Genomic DNA, 14,086 nt, shown 5'->3' with positions numbered 1-14,086 from the left:
ACAGACTCGTGGAATCTCACCTTCCAACATTAGAATTTATGAACACGCTGACATACATACTGAATTATACTCACCCCTACAGCAAGCCAACTAACATCGGTGTATCCCTGCATCAATCTGTGTTTGTGGAAGTCTTCTGACTCCCTCCAACAGTCCTACAGCTGACAGGTCACTGTTTCCTTTACGGCATGTAAATACAGGGACTTTAACTCTTTCCATCTGCCATATTGTGATGGTGACATAAAACTAAGAGGAGGAGTCTTAGCGGAGACATTATTCAACTCTCTTGCACTCAGCTCATCCCACTTACAACAGCTTTTATAGAGAGGATTACCATTTCTCTTTTGCCTGTTTTTACCTGTCAACACAACACTGTAAACACCACCTGGTAACTTTTTGAAATTTGATTAGACTAAATGGAATACTTTTACTTTCCATGCCATTTTTCATCATTAACTTTGGAAATGCATACATTTTCTTCATTGTAACTTTTTGATAACCTACAGATCCAAAATATCAAATATCATAATCAGTAACTTCAGATAAATACAGATGAAACCATGCAAAATGAAATGACAGATCAGAATTATGGCATGAAGGAAATCACTTGGAAGACAGTAGCAATCACACTTGAGTTTCATTTTCTTATTTCAAACATGAATAAATACATTTGTGCAAAACATCACACATATTTTATACTCCGTCCACAAATAAGTCAATAATCCAGTCATACATGTCTAAAATATTAGCTGTAAGCTGCTTAAATCAGAGGAATTGATTGTTAAGATGGACTAGCAGACTATTAAATCCCATAAGAGGACGTGCTCACAGATGGGACAGATGTCAAGCTCGGGAGTTCAAGACCAGTGCTGGTATTTCTTCAATTTTACCACAAGATGGCGATCTCTCACACAACTCACACACTCTTACCTCAGTCAGCTGCCTATTGGCAGGTTCTATTTGTGTCATTTGACTCACAGTTTGGCCTCTGAATGCTTCCAACAAAGATACTGAAGAGAATCTCACATGTTTTGTCATTAAAGGTGATTGGAAACAATTAGACAGTTAAAAAAAAAACAGAAGAAGAACCAATCCAAAGTATTTAGAGCAGCTTTTCAGGTTTGAGCGGTGACATGAAAAATACTGTGTATCTGCATACACTGTCCTACCAGCTACCTGTGCATTGTTGGAAGGCCTAGCAAAAGCTACTGATGAAAACTCCTTCAATGTGTTTGAGGTGAAAAGTTTTCAATCAGCGAAAAACCAAAACCTTTTTTTTATTGTACGGGGTCCTTCCATCCTTCAGTAAGTGTAGATCACCAGTGTCTGATATCACAAGACCATTGTGTCATAAATATCCCAAATAAGTTAAGGTTATTTAAAGAAGTCACCAGAAAACTGGGCTGTCTTTGCAGTAGAAACAGGGGCATCATAATGAGGTAGGGCTTCACTGGTAGCAGCAATAGAGAATCCCCTTAAATCCCATTAATGGTCTTAACAAGGGCTGCACGGTGGTGCAGTGGTCAGCCCTGTCGCCTCACAGAAAGAAGATTCCGGGTTCGAGTCCCGGCTCGAGCACGGGATCTTTCTGTGTGGAGTCTGCATGTTCTCCCTGTTCCTTTGTGGGTTCTCTCTGGTACTCCAGCTTCCTCCCACAGTCCAAAGACATCAAGAGAGGACGAGGCTGATTGATACTCTAAATTGACCGTAGGTGTGACTGTGAGTGTGAATGGTTGTCTGTCTCTATGTGTTGGTCCTGTGATGGACTGGCGACCTGTCCAGGGTGAACCCCGCCTCTCGCCCGTAGCCGCTGGGATAGGCTCCAGCCCCCCCCCCCCCCCCGCGACCCTTAATGTAGGAATAAGCGGAAGACAATGGATGGATGGATGGGTCTTAACAAGACAACAATAACGAGACAGTGACTGATGGAGCCCCCATGCCAGGTCCCCCAGATTACCTTGAGACACTCTTGAGTATAAAATAGCAAATATTTTTTAAATTGTCATGGAAGCAGGGCTTCTTGTCACCTTCTTCTGCCTGTTGGATGGATTCAGCACTCTTCATCTGAATATGCTACAAAGACTGTAATGATACAAAGTTCAATGGAAATCAGCAAATCGTCCCTTTAGATTTAAAATACAGGAGTTGTACTGGTGAGAAAGAAATATGTAATGAGGGTAACAGGGCAAATATAAGTATAATAATAATAATAATAATAATATAAAATAAATAAAACCTTAAAGGTACTATAATCCTCTGTCTTTATGACATTAAGAGACATGAAACTTCTGATAATACCGACCCTCTCTCTTTTTCCCCTGAATCTATTTCGAACTCTAGCCATGGGAATGGCCAGAGACTGAAATGAGCCCATGTGGGACATGGCTGGACCTGTCTGGAGAGATTGACCCCTTCTTAGAGAGTCAGAGTAGCCTGAGGAGGGGTCCCACTAAAATTGACCAGCTGTCCTCATTTGCCCGGAAGAGACAATGTTCTAGAGCAAAGACTCTCAGCTTCTGTCCCTCTATTAGGAGCCAGGCAGATGACAGGGAGGTGTTTCTGAAGCCATCCGAGTCGTTCTCTGTGCAACTAAAATCCACTGGATCAGAAATGGATTTTTAGAAGAAGTGAAAAGAGTGAGAGAAAATTCAAAGCAAAATTTCAAAATTTGAAGTGGAGGAGCGGGATGCTACGTCATTTCACAAGTGATGAAAGGAAAGTACAAGGGAGGGCTGAACAACTTCTAGGATTCAAGGTTAACAAGGTGAGTGCCTTTGGTCCAGGAAGTAATGAACTAAACTGAAACTGTATGAGATGTTCATGTATTTGTGCATGTATGCTGGCTGCAACATTTGTGCACTTTTTTTTATGACAGAAACCTTAATTTTGATCAAATCTTCCTTTATAAAGACCTTTGCATTCTTATGCAATATACAGAGAGACCCCTGAGAAACAGAAACTCGTTAGCATGATTTTAATTGCTCAAATGATTTCTTGATGTTCGTTAAATTGGCCGTGAAGTAAGAAAACATTTTGCAACTTGTATTCATCATGCTAAGAGCTGCACCTGCTCATGTGGCACGATTTTCCTATTTTGGGATGAATGTGAGTTTCAACAGATGAAATGTTTTTGTTTTTATAGATTTGCTAATGTGAAGTAATAATCTGCCCTTTTTTTTATTTGTTTTATAATTTAGAAGTCAATTTAAGAATCAAATTAGCATTTGAATTCTTCTTCCTCGCAATTTGATGTGGAGAGTATACGCCTAACTTTAGTCCTCTTGGAGAAATTCCACAGATAAGATAAGAAACCACTTTAAGAGAAGCAAAAATAAGCAAAAAGAGAAGGCTAAGAGAGAGATGAACTAAGTAGTTAAAGGGGCAGCGTAGCTCGGGCGGTAGAGAGGCTGTCCAGTGATCGGAGGGTTGCTGTATTCATCCCTGCCTCCCTCAGAGACCGTGTTGAAGTTCCCTCGAGCAAACATAATGAACCTGTAAGTGCTGAAGATGAGCCTGGCAGCCTCCACCGTCAGGGTGTGAACGGAAGAATGAGGCAGCACTGGAAAGTCCTGACAAGTGAAGTAAAAACTTCTTTACCATCGGTACTCTGTTAAAAGTAAAACACTCCGGTCAAAATTCGACTCCAGTAAAAGTAAACAAGTATCAAAAAAAGAACTCATTCTGCATGATTTTGTGTGTCAGATTTCAGACAGCGGCGAGGACAAACTGTTGGTGGATGAGAACAAACACAACCTCAGGATGGAGTTCAAATGGGTCAGGAGGTCGAGTGTGGCGACAGCATGTAAAGGTAACAGCTGGTTTACTGGTGTCAGCTGTGAGTTTACAAGATGACTTTGGTTTACTGATGTTTTACTCCTTGAGTCCCCAATAACAGGGAGCCAGCTGCTTGCTCTGGGAAACACCAGCAGCCGCAGGGGTTCTTACAACTTTGGACACTTTGAAGTTGACTTCGACTCCTAAAACGCACACTTTACCTTGTCAAACGATGAAATGACGTGCAGTAATCCTTCATTGTAGCAAATCTGTGTTTTCCAGCTCACCAGGATCATCATTTCAACAGAGCATTTAAAAGCTTATCTGGATGGAAAAGAGAGCAAGAGTATTTTGATAGTTTTAAAGCTGTAATCTCTCCTCAGACAGAGATTCCAGTGTTGTGGTCATGTGTGTAATAGATGTGAGACGACTGCTGACACACAGACAAACTCGCCTTCTCCTCCTGTTTTCTCTACTTCTTCTATGTCCATGTTTGGGTTCTTATGAGTTTGTGCATAAATCACCTCAAATCACACTACCGGCTGCCACAAGCCTGGACAGCTGTGTGCAGGAAGATCATCTAGTCATGAATGCTTAATCTTGGCTTTGCGATTAAATCTGCGTGCCTCCATTCTGCCGGCCCATTTTGCTGTGTGGAGGACATTTCTGCATGTGGATTTTTCCAACCAAAGAGAAAATATAGCTTTATTGATTCCAGAAGCAGGTTAGACATCAGTTTAAGAAACATAAATGACAGAATTTTTTTTAAGATATCAATAAAACAAGCAGATCAAGCTTCATTTCCCTTCATCTCTACTGGGAATATAAGAATTAAAGTTCTGTGTTTTCTCATCAGCAGAGTGGTTTCCTCTTCCTCCTCAGCCTGAATCCATGCAGTCAAAGGAACATTGCAACTTTTGGGGTATGTGCTTATTAGCCATCCTCATCGGTGACAGATAAGAAGATAGATACCCTTCTTTTCCATGCATGCATTGGTAGTCACAACTCCTTTCTTTTATGATAATTTTTGGGTGCATTGATGTTCCTTGTTTTTGCTTCAATTTGATTGTTTTTGAATTGATGGTTTGGTGGGTTTCACATTTTATCTTTAGGCTTGATCCTTGTGAAGCACAGTTGTATGAAAAGTCTTATACAGATAAACTTTGATTGATTTACCAGGCAGCTGAGACCTACAGAGACGGGCAGATCACGAATTAGTTTAGCACAATGAATGGTGGAGGATGGGAATTATTAGCATAGGTTTATCACTAAAGGGCGCATATTTTCTTGTCTGGCTCATGGGAGGATTACTATTAAGTTTCTGTCCCCAAAAGTTGGTTTGCTCCTTTAAGTGAGTGATATTTTCTGCCATATTTTTAAAGGGAACATATTTATGGTAAAAAAAAGAAAAGAAAAAAATGGGTGTAAAAGCTAATGAGGGAGGTGAGGCAAGAGAGGGAGGAGGTGACAGAAGAGGAGGAGAGATGTTGACACAGCCGTGCAGCATGTAATCTACAATTCCCGCCCTCGCCCCCCCCCCCCCCCCCCCCACACTTCTGGTTCATAATCTCTGCCCACTATCTGGCCACACTGAGAGTCAAGAGGGTGGAGGAGAGCACTGTCCTGGTCTTTTTATTCTCAGCCATGGGAGCATTCTTGCACCCATTTAAGCAGTTTCTCCTCATATTTGGAGGATGACTATTGGGCTGTCTGCGTACCCTTCATCCCATCTCCTTTTGGGATTACTGCAGGAATAGAGTGTGTGCATCAGTGTGTATCTGTGTATGTCCAGCACTATGCCTACATCAAAAACCCTTGAGTGTGGCAGTAGGAGTGGATCATCATGAGAGGGGGTCACCGGCAGCGAGGGTGCGGGTGTCAGCACCTGTTCAGAAAACTGCTCAGCAAATGTGGCTGCTGCTTTGTCCGAGTCAGAGGTACGTGGATGCTCTTCTCATCCGCAGAGCATTTATGAAAACTGTCATCAGACTGCAGAATCAAAAAATTCTCTACAAGTGTAAGGATCTTGCTTTATTTATTACATATTTTTCTGTCTAACTTTCCAGTGTTTTAGGAAAAATCTTTATTGTTACATTTTCAAAGGAATGATAAGATTTCTTTACAAACAATTTTGTAACATTTCTAATTATTTTCTTTATATTTAATTCGGTCACTAATCAGTGCTTCTATCCTTTAGCTTGTGCATATTCTTCAGAATTCACAAGAAAGTTCTGTTTGTCTTTCCGTCATATTGTGGTTGTAACTGTCCATGATGCACTCGTAAAAACTCCTATTTGCATCAACCTAGAGATCTACAGAACTCCTATATCTTATGGGCTTACATTATTTTAGAATGCTTATTAGCATCCATAAGGTGGTTTCCAGTCCTCCTAAAAACAAGGCTAGTATACCATCCTACTATTAGGACTTCATTTACAGTTACTTCTTCAGGTTTTATACGGTAAATGTGCAGTCTTTGAATACTGGAAGAGAAGCCAGTTATTGGTGTTCTGATGATTTATGAGACTCAAAACATGCTCACAATATCCGCATCAAGAATACTGCTCATAGCATCAGTGAACTTTAGCACTGTTTCTTCTTTCGACATTGGGTTGGTGTATTTGTAACAGATTTCTCACTGCTGCTTTCTGTTGTACACAATGTGTGTGTGTGTGTGTGTGTGTGTGTGTGTGTGTGTGTGTGTGTGTGTGTGTGTGTCACAGACCAAAACAACAGAAAGTCATTTTCACAATATTGTGACACTGATTTAGAGCAAAGGCAGCTATGCCTGTGCGCGCACATGCACATACATAGACACACAAATGTGTCCCATTACTGCCCCGACCCTTAAATCCTCTGTTGTTCCAGTTGCTTGGGGAGCGATTACTGAACAGCTCTTCTCAGAGCTGCACTGCACTGATGCAAGCTGCAAATAGATGTGTGAAATGTGAAAATGAAAACAGCCTGGTGTCGAGATGCCTTGTTGTCTCACCTTTGTTCGTGAATCTTAATAGAACATCTCAGACAGCTTTCTTTGGGATACATGTCACATCTGGGATGTGATGACACTATTACTGCTATACAAGGTGTTTCCCTCGCGCCGACTTTAAAAATACCTTGGTTGTCTGTGTTTGTAAAATCCTACTGATCTGCACCTAACTGATAATATTCCAAGAAAGAATTCTTCATTAATTTTGCATTTTCAAAAGTTGCTCCTCTAGTTTGCCCTCCCTCCTTGCTCATCTTCCACCACCTCCTCCTAACTTCATTGTAAAAATTCCTTCATTCTCTCTCAATGAGTGCTTCTTTTCATCTGGCAATGGTGTCCAACTGCTATTTATAAAGACAGAGAAACACCTCCAGGTGAAGTGTGTTTGGGAGTCTTGCTTTGGAATCTACTTAAGTCCTGCCAACAACCTCACGGCTTTATTACACAGACATCCTGGCTTAGGAAAGAAACATGACTAATAGTCTTTTCGTCTACCGAGTGTGTGAGGTCATCACTGCCCATATAGCCAGAACTATGATGACTAACAAGCACAAAAAGCTGCACGGAGCACCTCAGTGCACATGTATACACTCTGCTGAAGGCACTTGTATGGTAAAAATTTGACATGTTTCACAAATTGCGTGAAAGCAGGATGAACATGTGTAAGGAAAGGCAAGTCTTATTCCATCTAGAAAGTTGACTCGTGCTGCCTGACAACTGGACAGAGGTTTGTGCTGTAATTCACTCAGGTATCAGAAGATGCAATTTAAATTTTATTCTACGAGCCAGCGTAGAGACCAGATCAGTTGCTGGAGTGTCTCTTCCACCGTAAACATGACATCTAACCAGAGCTTCACTGTGAATAGATGGGACGGATTGAAAGGTTCTTGGGCTGCAGAGGGGTGGCAGAGGTCATAAGCTGTAACTTGTGGTGCCGTGGGAAAAAGGAAATGGTGGTGTGAGGAGTTGCAGTGATGGTCAGCAAGCGGCACCGTAGGAGCTGTAACTGGGTCAGTTGTCGGTATACAGGGTGAATAACAAGTAATGCTGAGGGGACGTTAATCAAAATCAGTTTTGTCATTGTTAACTAGCAAATACAACTGGACTGCAGTGATGGTGGCTTTCCTGTGTGACCAGGGAGATGTGAAATGTTCACAAGTGTAACGCAGATTTTCAGCATGTGAAACCAATCACATCCTTTAGTCCACTTTCTCACCTGCTTCTCTGGGCTCTTGTTCTGCCTCTCCGTTCTCCTCCTCACCCTCCTCAGTCCACCGTTGAACAGATACATGTCATCAAATCCAAAATCATATTTAATCTGACAGCAAACCGAGTATTTACGATGTATTTAAATGCAGGAGGAGAAACTCTGTTTATGACTGTAAATCTCTCCTCGGTGCTGTTTAGACCAGATGAATACAACATTTTTCATCCAGGTGCTAAATGTTGGTGCAGTTGTAAAACTATTAATCAGACTTGGGTAGATCAGATAAACAGGACCAAGAGATCGTGTAGAAGGTGACAGAACACTGGTGAAGTTCATTTGTGGTATGAGCCAACTTGATCCATCCCAGGTGAACCCTGCACGTCTGTACTGCTGTTACCAGGTAAACTTTGGATTATTGGATGTGGCAGTAGTAGCGTGTCCAGATAAATGCAAAGAAAGTGGTAGGACAAAAAAGGGATAAATTTGATGGTTATCTCCTCTCTTCTCCTCTCTTCTCTTCCCTTCGCATCTCTTCTCTTCTCTTCTCTTCTCTTCTCTTCTCTTCTCTTAGTATTAGTGGAACGAAAAGTTCTCACAAGGCTTGAAGAGTCACAGATTCACGTGGGTTTTTTTTCTTTGTGCAACCAAATTAAGGAGAAAAAGCTCCATGTTAACAAAGTCATCAACAGATTCAGACCAGAGGAAACAAACTAAAATTGACATTTGTTCAGAAGTTTGGTTGGAGGTTTTATTACTAGTCAGAACCTGGTCAGCTGGAGAAAAAGAAAAGGTGTAACATCCCTGCAAAAAAGTCTAAATTGCATCTGATACAAAAGATACCAAAAATACAACAACAGCATGTGCACACATGTAAGAAAATCTTTCATTGAATATTATTTCTGGTGAGATCTGAATGATGTGCTGCAGGCGAGATGACACGTGTGTGTATTAATTCATCAACATTGCTCTGAAGTGAGTGGATGCAGATGACGCAGATTCTTGTTGGGTTTTTTTTGGTAGTTTTTTTTTTGTGATGAGGATGGGAGGTATTTGCCTTGGCAGCTTCTCAAGGGGAAGAGACGCCAGCTGTTTGAGCCCAAAATGACTGAATGTGCCTGCTGAAATAATGATTTCATCCATCAGCATGGACCAAATGCAGAGCACCAGTAATCAGCTTCCACATGCATGTGACACACAAACGAGCACTTGGCACGTAACATGCGCAAAGCTTTAGTCATGCTTAGACTCTGTGAAGTGTCACGCTCTTTGAAGATGAGCTGCTCCAACAGCATCTCAATATTTCCTGCTGTTCCTGACCACGACCATTTATGGGTGTGAGTGGGGGGAAAACAAGTCAACTGATTCACCAACTAGGAAAGAGAGACAGAGAGAGAATCACCTCAACAGCACGCAAAGCCCATAAAACATAAGTGATGTGAATGAATCGTTCCTACACCAGGAGGAATCCGACTCCCACGCCAGATATTACCACATTATTTTTAGTTTTATGGAGGAGTTTTTAAAGTAACTAGCTGTAAACCAGAGTTTTAGTTAGTTGCATTTGCTTGACCCATTGAGTTTTACTCATGCAGTGCATGGTTTAACACCTGTATAACCCTGTATGGCTGTGATGTCATCATTGCTTTATGACCTGACTCAGCTTGTCAAACATGAACAACTACATCCAAAGAAAGAAGTCGCAGCATTTTGTCTTATCATCTATTTTGACAGTCGCCATGCAAATTACAGCCTCAGTGATGAACACGTCCACGTTTCATTGATATCTGATATTATACTGCCACATTGCCGACATGTTGCCAGCCAATAGAGTTCCTGTTTGTAACATTAAAAATTAATAAAAGAGACAACTGAGCAAATACGGAGTTGTGTTTATAGAGCAGGTAATTCAGAGGAGAGTACGTCAACAAAACCTGCACGATATTCCCAATTATCATACATGTATTTGATTATTTCCACTGTTGCATCCAGACTGCAGTTCAGGAGCAGGGCTCTTGTTAAACCATTGCTCTCTTCTCAGGATCGATTGCATTAACCTGGAGGAGAAGCTGTCTCATCTGCTGGAATAGGGGTGGCTGACGAGGGAGGGGTGCGGGCAGGCGTTTTCCCCACCCAGATTTGAATCCAGTCACAAGCTCACTCTTCTCTAACCTTTAGGTCGCCACTCATTGTTGAAAGTGTTTCAGCTGCCAGAGTGTCGTCAGCAACAGACAGGATTACTAGAAACTGACCCTTTGCTAATGTTTTGCTCACGTCTGCTGCCTTGTCTCTGGTGTTATCGGAGCCAGTGGGGCTGCAGGAAGAGCACATCAACCTTTAATCCATCTGTCTGCAGTCGGATGGAGAATTTGTAAAATCGCCTTCCTATAATTTGCTCAAATCAGTTTTAGCGATGTGTGATGATAGATTCATGTTGAAACATTCACATCAAATTAATTACATCAAAAATGTTTAAAACGTTTAATGGTCTGTAACACCTGCGTGAAAGGATGCAGTCACAGCATGCACGGTTGCATGCCCTGCTGACACTCTGCTATCCGGATGGTGATCCAGCTGTTGATCTGTGGGAAAATGACTGGTTACATAAGCTTCTCAAACAAACACGACAAGCTGAGTCGCGCAGTTCCGCTGTGACTTAGACGTCACGGTTGACCATCACACACCATTAAAGGTCAGTTCTAGGAAAAGCTGCGTTACATTTGCTGGCAAAGCTGCATCGCCAAAGGTGTAGCGCTTCAGCTGAAGGGGAGATGGTTGTTTGTGGTCCTGGATGACCTGACCTTGAAAGCAGCTGGATGGCTTTCCGTGGATCTGTGTGTATTTTGTATTTTTTTTCTGCTTTTTCTAATAATTCAGGATTGGGTTTGAAAAAAAGGGTGACAAAGCCACTCTGATATTTGATGGTAATGAGTTAATGGTAGTGCTGTTAAATTTCCCCTTCGTAGCTGTTTGTGGTGATGATGCCCGACTAGTAACCTAAATGATCGGTTCTCTTCTTCCCCAGACTGAAACACCAGTCGGAAGTGTGGGACCAGTTAGAAATGAAGTCTTTAATGAGGGGTGAACTGTGAGATCTCTGCAGACATAAAGGAGATTTTGACAAAAGATCTGTGAAAAGATTCACATCTATCCGAGGATCAACCCTGTCGACAGATTATGATGTGTGTGGTTTCTGTATAATTTCACGACAACTGTTAAATAGTTTTTGATGAATTTTTTGTTGGATGGATGAATATTCATCTATCATTTAGTATTTTGTCACTTAAGGTGTTTTTACGTGGACTTCATCAACTGCAGACTTACCCTAATCATTACTTGCCTAACCTTAACCTTAACCTTAATCTTTATCTTAACCTTAATCTTAATCTTAATCTTAAAATAATCTTAATCTTAACCCAATCCAAAAATGTACATTTCACCATTTTTGATTCATGCCTTTTGTTGCCAATAAATTGTATTTTAGTCTGATTTGTGTTCTTAAAGTTGCTTAATTTGCATACACACACTCACACATGCACACTCACACACACATTTCCTCAGTGTACCCACACTTACTTACTCCCCTTGTTGTTACCCAAATCTCATCAATCTCACCCTAAAATATGACATGCATTTATGTCCCTGCAAGTAATACACACACACACACACACACACACACACACACACACACACACACACACACACACACACACACAATTCGTCCTCCCTCCCTTCCATCTAAATCGCCCTATTATAGAAATGAGTCTGTCATTCATGACAGTGGAGCACCAGACGAGGAATTAGTTTTATTACAACCTCCAGGGAATCCAGGCTGCCTGCCCATCAGATCAAGGTTTAAGCACTGCAACCTGATGAGTTAGTAAAATCATCCTACCACAGTGGATTGGTATTTTACTGCTTTTACGGGTTTTGCTCTACTTTTCCATCTGTGCTGGGATGAAACAATCCTGAAATGGAGCAAAAAGAAAGCCAGATTATTAAATATTTTTTGCTGTCGTTATGGCGTCGTGTTTAGTGGCTGTATCAGACACTTTTGGCAAATGCCTGACCTAGATTTTGACTTGTTTCTTGAAAGCTTGTTATTATGATTACAGCTTACATAAATCTGCTGACAGGGAATAGTGGCTTTTGGGAGGAGACCAGAACCGTGAAATGGGGCTCCTAAGAGAATCCACTCTGCTACAATCTGCAAAACAGGGTGAAATGTTAATATTGGGCTGCTTGATTTAAACAGTGTGGTTAGAGATTAGGCACCAGGCTCTATAATCAAAAGACTTCAAACTGGAAACTCAATCCAGCTGTGGCTTTCATGGGTGTCAGCACCATTGTTGAATAAAGGCAAGAAGAACTCAGATCTGACTGAGTTTGAAAGTGTAAAAGTTCTCTTGAGTTTGTACTTGCTGCATTTACAATTGGACATTCTGTGTTCTGTGTGATTCTCAAACCGGGGTACATTTACCCTCAGGTGTACGCGTAGTTACGTCAGGGGGTGCGCGAAATAAAGAAATGATCTAAAATGAATTCTGTTCACATGAGCTACATCTCTTCCTCTGATTGGTTCAGGCCCCGATTCATCTCCCTCCTCACACCTCAGCGCTCAAACAACTGGCCAATCAGGGGCAGTGACGAACGCTGCAGTTAGCGACTGCAGTTAGCGACTGCAGTTAGCGACTGCAGTTAAACACATACACAACCGTTGTGAGTCCAGATTGATGGACTCTTGAACAGCTTTTAAAAACCTACAACCAAAGAGTTCAGATCACTTCTCATCACTTTGATGAGGGTCTCGGGAATTAGAAAACTAACTTCATTTTCTTAGAGTTTGTCACTATAGGAAGAAGCTTTGGAGCTTTTCGAACCTGTGCACGATTTCAACCGGAGCCTTTAGGTTTTTTTTGTTATAGGTCTTTTAGAGACCGATCAGTTGAAATTTTAATTTGATTCAGGAGGTTATTGCTTTTTCAGTAAATATATGCCTGGGGACTGATGTCTGCCTTTGCACTCAGCTGATCTAGCAGAAGTGAGGTCCGCTTTCATAAATGCAATTTTTTTTCTAATGTTCCTTAGTTTTTTGTTTCTGTTTAGTAAAAAAGTTGCGTGTGTCTTTAACCAGATGAACTGACATGTAATAGTGTTACTGTACATCGAGTGAAAACGAAGGTTATAATTTCCTCCTATACTTCTGAGCCCTTCCTCATGAGATCTGTTTTTGTATTTATAATTTTGGACCAGTGTGTACACTAGCTGCAGTTACTACAGTTACAGTTAGGGCTTAACACAGGAAATTGAACTACATTTTTGTGCAGAAATCTGTCTGCAGCATCTGACCTGAGAGGATATACCCTACAATTAACTGCTGCTGTACTTAAATCCAATCCTTTTTCCTCTCTCTGCCTCTCTGTTGCAGAGACTTACTCTGTGGCGGGCAGTGACGGCAGTATTACCCCATCAGCGGGCTCAATGCCCCACCAGGCCTCAGGCAGCTCCAGCCCCTGCTCGCACTCATTGTCTGGAGGATCACGCCACCCCGTCAGCGCCTTGAAGAAATGGCTCACCAATCCCGTCCGCAAGCTGAGCTCCGATGGCAGAGGAGGAGCGGGGAAAGTGGAGAAGCAGATGCACAGGTCAGACGGGAGGCAGCTGCCATCGCTCCTCTCCCACGGCGAAGCTCCATCATGGCCTCTGGACCAGCATGACAACTACACCATTCTCCCCTCTGGAGATGGAGACATGGTGGGACTGCGAGTTTTTCATGGATTTATTCTGAAAACTTGTTTTTAAAATAATTTGTGTTGTCTTTTATATGCAGGTGTGGAAATCTGACCTGTTGAGTCCAGCAGTTCCCTCCTGTCAGGGCTACTTATCTGACCTCCTGCAGGGCGGAGACACACAGAGTCTCGTAATGTCTTTATTCTCTTTTACTCCGTCTTCTTAAGTGTACAAATATGAACATACACCTTGTCACATATGTGTGGAAACTCTCACCGATCACTTTAGTTGAACCTCGCTAACACCAGGTTGGAGCCCCTCTTTCCTCGGAAACTATCCTACAGTCTTGGAGATGTTGGGCCGTATTGACACTGTCATCAAACTGTACA

The 14,086-nt window shown here is 41.9% G+C and overlaps 1 protein-coding gene across 4 annotated transcripts in view; it reads left to right on the top strand.

The window, feature by feature from the left end:
- The first annotated feature begins 5,376 nt into the window (after positions 1–5,376).
- The window catches only part of arhgef25b (Rho guanine nucleotide exchange factor (GEF) 25b), a 20,020-nt gene continuing 11,310 nt past the window's right edge, over positions 5,377–14,086 (top strand). For all 4 annotated transcript variants that reach the window (XR_015112089.1, XM_086199181.1, XM_086199179.1 and 1 more), the window contains exons 1-3: positions 5,377–5,711; positions 13,396–13,721; positions 13,798–13,887. Coding sequence is in view for 3 of the 4 variants with exons in the window: in XM_086199181.1 (XP_086055307.1) it covers positions 5,618–5,711; positions 13,396–13,721; positions 13,798–13,887 (510 nt within the window). In the remaining variant the exon portion in view is untranslated. The remainder of the gene's footprint in view (positions 5,712–13,395; positions 13,722–13,797; positions 13,888–14,086) is intronic.

This window comes from Aulostomus chinensis, chromosome 3 (genome assembly GCF_037954235.1).
Source record: "Aulostomus chinensis isolate RoL2024-O1b breed Wild chromosome 3, RoL_Achi_v1.0, whole genome shotgun sequence".
NCBI classification, from domain to species: domain Eukaryota; kingdom Metazoa; phylum Chordata; class Actinopteri; order Syngnathiformes; family Aulostomidae; genus Aulostomus; species Aulostomus chinensis.
Note: the sequence above shows the minus strand (reverse complement) of the source record. Positions and strands in the feature narration are given on the sequence as shown.